Below are 6,000 nucleotides of genomic sequence, written 5' to 3' on the forward strand. Positions count from 1 at the left end.
TGTATTTTATTCTTTTCTTTGCAGAGAAGAGTACGTGAATGTTGTGTAGTACTCATCACATTAGAACAGATGTGAGCCTTGTCCTGAGTGTCAGTGAGAAGAAACACAAGTGTCCAGGAGTGTTTATCAGCGCAGCTGAGCTGGGTGTACATCTAAGGAGCCCTTTGGGAACTCCATTCTTTCTATTTATGACTTAAAAGGAATTCCCTTAGATCATGTTTATAGATGAACAAAGCTTGTGCATTCATCACTGGGAAAGACTCTCCCCTGAATCCATATGCAGTATTTCATCAGCTCTAAGCCACCGTTAATAAGCAAGATGACCACACACAAAAATACGCTGCCGTTTACACTTTATCATAATTCTTTCCTATCACTTAGTTTTTCTGTACTTAGAAAAAGTGCTCTTTTGGACATATTAGGACATAGATTTTTATCAGGGATCACTTTACTACCTACATAAAAAAGAAGGTATAAGTGAAATAAATAGCTAAGATATTCAGTTCTTCCCATTCAGAGTTTGCTCCTTCTAAATCACTTTTGTACCAGGTGGTCATTCCTGTTTTCCCTAAATTGTGTCCGTGTGCCGGTACACATGCCCCATTTCACTCAGGCTCCTCCCAGCCAGAGACATTGGCTCTGTCAGAAAGTGTCCCCAAAAGGTTGTTAGACAACAACCACAACTCAGATATCTTCTGTAGGTGTTCTTCAGGAGGTTTGTGGTCTAGTCTGTGCAGTTGATTGTGGCCGCCAAGCCCACACTGCTGTCATGGACTCCCGTATCATGGCTGTGACCGGCGGACAGCAGTAGTAAGAAACCACCTGTTGAAAGACTTCCCAAGTTCAGAAATGCTAGAATTTGAAAAAATGTGGGTCTTAGAATCGATGAAATAACTGTTTTTGGAGAAAGAGATAAAATATGAGAAAATGCAATATTTCAAAGATAAATTTGTGTGTGATAGATTCGTAACTGATTTGCAAAGGTTGGTTAGAGATTTTCAGGTAAGGTGAAGTCCTGAGGTGCCACTGAGATAACCAGAATACTTTCTGAGCCGGCAGAAGTGTTTAGAAGTGTTAATAGTTTTTGTGATCTTTCAAATGTCTGTATTTGAACATTGTGTAACTTACCTCTCTTCTATGATTTAATTAATACAGAAGTCTTCAAAGGCTTTTTGTGGAGATACAGGTTTTTAAATCTTTTTGGAGGAGGGGATTTCAAACATAAACAATAGGATAATGTAATGACCCTCCATGTACCCATCACCCAATTTCAACAGTCATCAACTATTGGCTACTCATGTTGACTGTATCCCCACTAACAGCCTCCCTCTACCTCTGCCCTGGGTTCCCTGGAGTATTTAGAAATGAGTCCTGTGGGACTGTTTTACACCAAAGAAAAGGAAACAAATTTTCTTGTAATAACCCTGCTGACTCTTTTCTGACAGGCCCTTGGTCTTAGGCGAGATGACACATTTTCTGTTACAATGCTTGGCCATTGCATTGAAATGTACATTGGTGATTCTGAAGCTTATATTGGTAAGATTGTAATTATTCTTCTTGATGTTGTATTCCATTGTTTAGATGGTTACATATCTCTTTTTAGGTTTCTCAGGTTCTCATGTAAAGTTCTAAGTTCATTTTTCTAATGATTCTAGCTACATTAATATTAAGAAGCTCCATTTATTTCAGTGGAACAACGTGTGGGAATTAATGATTCATTAAGTATCCATTCAGTTTGAAGTTGAGTACTTGCTATATGCAAAATACAGTTATAGAATTTGTGTAAAGCACTGACACACAACAATCAATCGAATTGCATAATTGAAAAAAATCTTAAGACAAATTTTTCTAATAAGTAAATGAAAGGGCTCTTGCCTTAATATTTTACAATGCAGAGTGTAGCACGTAAATCTTTGCACTTCAGTGGACTGTTAGGTTGGCTTACATTCACATTACAATGCTATGTAATTCTTTAAATTTTTTTTAATGATTAGCAAGTCATAAGGTAAGTTGGTATGGAGTTGCTGTACTTGGGTGCCCACTTAGTTACGAACATTGTAAGGGAAAGAGCATTGCAGTGAGGTTACATCTTGAGATCTGGACTTTGGGGTAGGCAAAGACTTCTTTAACAGGATGTAAAAGCATAAGAGGAAAAAGTGTTAAATTAGGCTTCCATAAAATTAAAAACTTGAGAGCAAACTGGCACATTAGAGACTGAGAGAAGTCCCTCACAATACATAAACTCATCAAAGAACTTGCGTCTAGAATACAAAAAGTCCCATGCATAATCCTACAATAAGCAGAAATTCCATCAAAAATGGACAAAACACTTGAACAGGAATTTCACCGAAGAGGTTATTCAGGTAATTACAAAGCAAATGAAGGTGCTCAGTATCATTACTTATCAGGAAAGTGAAATAAAAACCATAATGAGGGCCTCCCTGGTGGCGCAGTGGTTAAGAGTCCGCCTCCCAGTGCAGGGGACACGGGTTCGAGCCCTGCTCCGGGAAGATCCCACATGCCGCGGAGCACCTAAGCCCGTGCGCCACAACTACTGAGCCTGCGCTCTAGAACCCGCGAGCCACAACTACTGAGCTCACGTGCCACAACTACTGAAGCCCACGTGCCTAGAGCTCCTGCTCCACAACAAGAGGAGCCACTGCAGTGAGAAGCCCACGCACTGCAATGAAGAGTAGCCCCCGCTCGCCGCAGCTAGAGAAAGCCTGCACACAGCAACAAAGACCCAACGCAGCCAAAAATAAATAAATAAATTAAATTAAATTAAAACAGAAAAACAAAAAAAAAAACACACCATAATGAGGCACCACTATAAACCTGCCAGAATGGCTAAAAGTGAAAAATACTGACTGGTTAGTAACTAGTGTTGGCAATGGCACGGAGCAGCTGGAACTCTCGTGTATTATTGATTATTGGCGGGGTTATAAACAGGTCAGACCTCTTTGGGAAACTGTTTAACAGCACATCTGCTAAAGTTAAACAGGCCTTTGCTGCCTAACACACCACTCTGGCCAATTTCCCACAGTCCTGCGGGTCAGTTCATGGCTCTCTTGCTGGTCTTCTTCACTTGGAGGGGCTGATGGTCCAAGATGGCCTCATACACAGGGGGACCTCAGTGACGCAGCTGGGCTTCTCCATGGGTCTTTAGCGCTGGCTTCTTTACAGCATGGTCGTCTCAGGGTCCTGAGGGGCAGGAACTAAGCATCAGGACCCCTTGAAAGCTGGAAGTTGCACAAATCACTTCCATCACATCCTGTTCCTCAAAATGAGTCGTGATTAAGTGCAGCGTCAACACAGGAGGGCTTATTCAAGGGCGTGAGTGCTGGGAGGTGTGATTCATTGGGGGCGATTGAGGCAGTGACCTTCCATGCTGATCTTACAGTGTAGCAGCTCTGCTCCCAGGTTTATGCCCAAGAGAAGCAAGTGCCGCGGTAAGCCAGAATTCACACGCAGGATTGTTCGTAGCGGCTTCTTTCCCGCAGCAGCTCACTGAAAATAACCGAGGTCCACCAACAGGAGAGTGGAGAACACTGCACAGTTAGAGGAACTAACGACTGAATTGTGTTGTAACATACATGAGTCTCACAAGTTTTGACCAGAAAAGAATATATACTGATTAATTCCATGTATACGAAGATTAGTAATAAGCAGCACTAATCAGTGGTGATAGAAGAATGAGAGCAGTGATTAAAAGGGAAGGTTCCCTAGACGGAGCCTGAGGTGGTTTTCTAGGAGCTGGAAATGTTCTGTTTTGGTCTGGTGGTGGTGATGTGGGTGTGTACATATGTGAAAATTCATCCAGCTGTGCACACTTCACAATTTGTATGTTATGGCTCAATTTTTAAAACTTAAAAAAAAAAAGACCTTGGGTTGAAATCTCAGCTCTGCCACTCAGTAGCCCTGTGGCTTTGGGACAGGTGTGAGCCTCAGTTTCCACATTTGTCCAAGGAGGAGTTGTGAAGCTTAAATGCAAAAGTCCTATAAGGCTAAGAGAGATGTGGAGATACAGTACTGAATAAGACGGACGTTTTGCCTGTCCTCACAAAGGTAATGGTCTTACAAAGGAGATTTCCAAGTGTATTGTTCATTACATATTATTTTATTTTATTGAGGTAAAATTGACATATAATGTTATATTAAATTCAGGTGTACAACATAATTTAATACTCGTAAGCATTGTGAAATGACCACCACAGTAAGTCTAGTTAATATCTGTCATAACACATAGTTAGAAAAAGTTTTTTCTTGCAATGAGAACTTTTAAGGTCTATTCTCTTAGCAACTTTTTTTTTTTTTTTTTTTTTTTTTTTTTTATGGCTGTGTTGGGTCTTCGTTTCTGTGCGAGGGCTTTCTCTAGTTGCGGCAAGTGGGGGCCACTCTTCATCACGGTGCGCAGGCCTCTCACTATCGCGGCCTCTCTTGTTGCGGAGCACAGGCTCCAGACGCGCAGGCTCAGCAATTGTGGCTCACAGGCCTAGTTGCTCCGCGGCATGTGGGATCTTCCCAGACCAGGGCTCGAACCCGTGTCCCCTGCATTGGCAGGCAGACTCTCAACCACTGCGCCACCAGGGAAGCCCTCTTAGCAACTTTTGAATATGTAATACAGTATTATTAACTATAATCGCCTTGCTGTACTATTTTTATCTTTAGAAGACTTGGATGTTATTATCTGTTAAAACATCTATTACTGAAAGCTATTAGTTTGAACTTTGTAAAATTGTCATTTTGTTTATGTCGGGAATGATTGGACCTAATACATCCATTATTCTCACGATTTTGATCTGTAGAAAATGTATTTCCCTTCACTGTGTTTCTGTATACCTGAGGCTTGTGACGGCACCAGGGCCAAGCGCCAGCCGGCAGCTCTCCGGGTGCAGCTGAGGAAGCACCGCGCACAGGCTCCTGTCGGTGGAGGTGGGGCGGCTGCTGAGCCCACTGGGGCTGAGCCTGCCTGTGCTCCTGGGAGTCTCCCCGCAGTCTCCCTGCGTCCCCAGGACCACAGGAGCAGGGGCACGATGGGAACGTTTCTCCTCCTTAGCTATGCGCGTGCTCTTACAAGGACATCTGGCCTAAATGATAGAGCAGTGTTATGTACTGGTGGAAATGACAGGTAAATGGAATTTCTTCTTTTGTTCTTACTGTGGCATTTCTCTCTTTTTAGGAGCGGACATCAAAGACAAATTAAAATGTTACGACTTTGATGTGCATACAATGAAGACATTAAAAAACATTATTTCACCTCCGTGGGATTTCAGGGAATTTGAAGTAGAAAAACAGACAGTGGAAGAAGCAGGGCTTGCACCATTAGAAACCTCAAGGAAAACGCCAGATTCCAGACCTTCCTTGGAAGAAACCTTTGAAATTGAAATGAATGAAAGTGACATGATGTTAGAGACGCCTATGTCAGACCACAGTACGTGATTCCAGACGGGTCCCAGTTCCCCTTTATCCTAGAGTAGGTCAGTGTTTCCTCTCATCCTTGTCTTAAAAATTTCCCATTTCTCAACATGCATCCAGACCCCACCTCTGCATTTAGGAATGGAGACCTGCCTTAAGAGACTGGATTGCACACCTTTGCAACAGATGTTTTCTGATCCTACAGAACAGTTATACAAAGTGAAATAAAGAAGGTAAACCATGTCTTAAGTCGTTTTTTCTTTTTCAATAGACTTTTATTTGGGGCTAATTTTGAACTTACAGAAAATCTGCAAAGGTAGTACTGAGAGCTTCCATGTACCCTCACCCAGTTTCCCCCATTGTTAACATCTTATGTGACTGTGGGACTTTTATCTTAACTAAGAAATCCATGTTGGTTTCTAGTAACCGAACTCCAGACTTTTTTGGATTTCACCAGTTTTCCCGTGAATGTCCTCTTTCCGCGCCTGCATCCGGGGGCCACGCTGCAACTAGCCGTCAGATTTCCTAGGCTCCTCTTGGTGGTGACGGTGTCTCAGACTTTTCTTATCTTTCGTGACCTGGACA

The 6,000-nt window shown here is 42.4% G+C and overlaps 1 protein-coding gene across 3 annotated transcripts in view; it reads left to right on the forward strand.

The window, feature by feature from the left end:
* The window catches only part of CDC16 (cell division cycle 16), a 28,305-nt gene extending 22,647 nt beyond the window's left edge, over positions 1-5,658 (forward strand). For 2 of the 3 annotated variants that reach the window (XM_068526774.1, XM_068526775.1), the window contains 2 exons: positions 1,446-1,536; positions 5,180-5,658. In XM_068526774.1, the coding sequence (XP_068382875.1) occupies positions 1,446-1,536; positions 5,180-5,439 (351 nt within the window). In that variant the 3' untranslated portion in view covers positions 5,440-5,658. The remainder of the gene's footprint in view (positions 1-1,445; positions 1,537-5,179) is intronic. The other variant, XM_068526776.1, reaches the window with a different exon arrangement.
* The last annotated feature ends 342 nt before the right edge of the window (positions 5,659-6,000 follow it).

The sequence above is a fragment of the Eschrichtius robustus genome, chromosome 18 (genome assembly GCF_028021215.1).
Source record: "Eschrichtius robustus isolate mEscRob2 chromosome 18, mEscRob2.pri, whole genome shotgun sequence".
Taxonomy (NCBI): Eukaryota; Metazoa; Chordata; class Mammalia; order Artiodactyla; family Eschrichtiidae; genus Eschrichtius; species Eschrichtius robustus.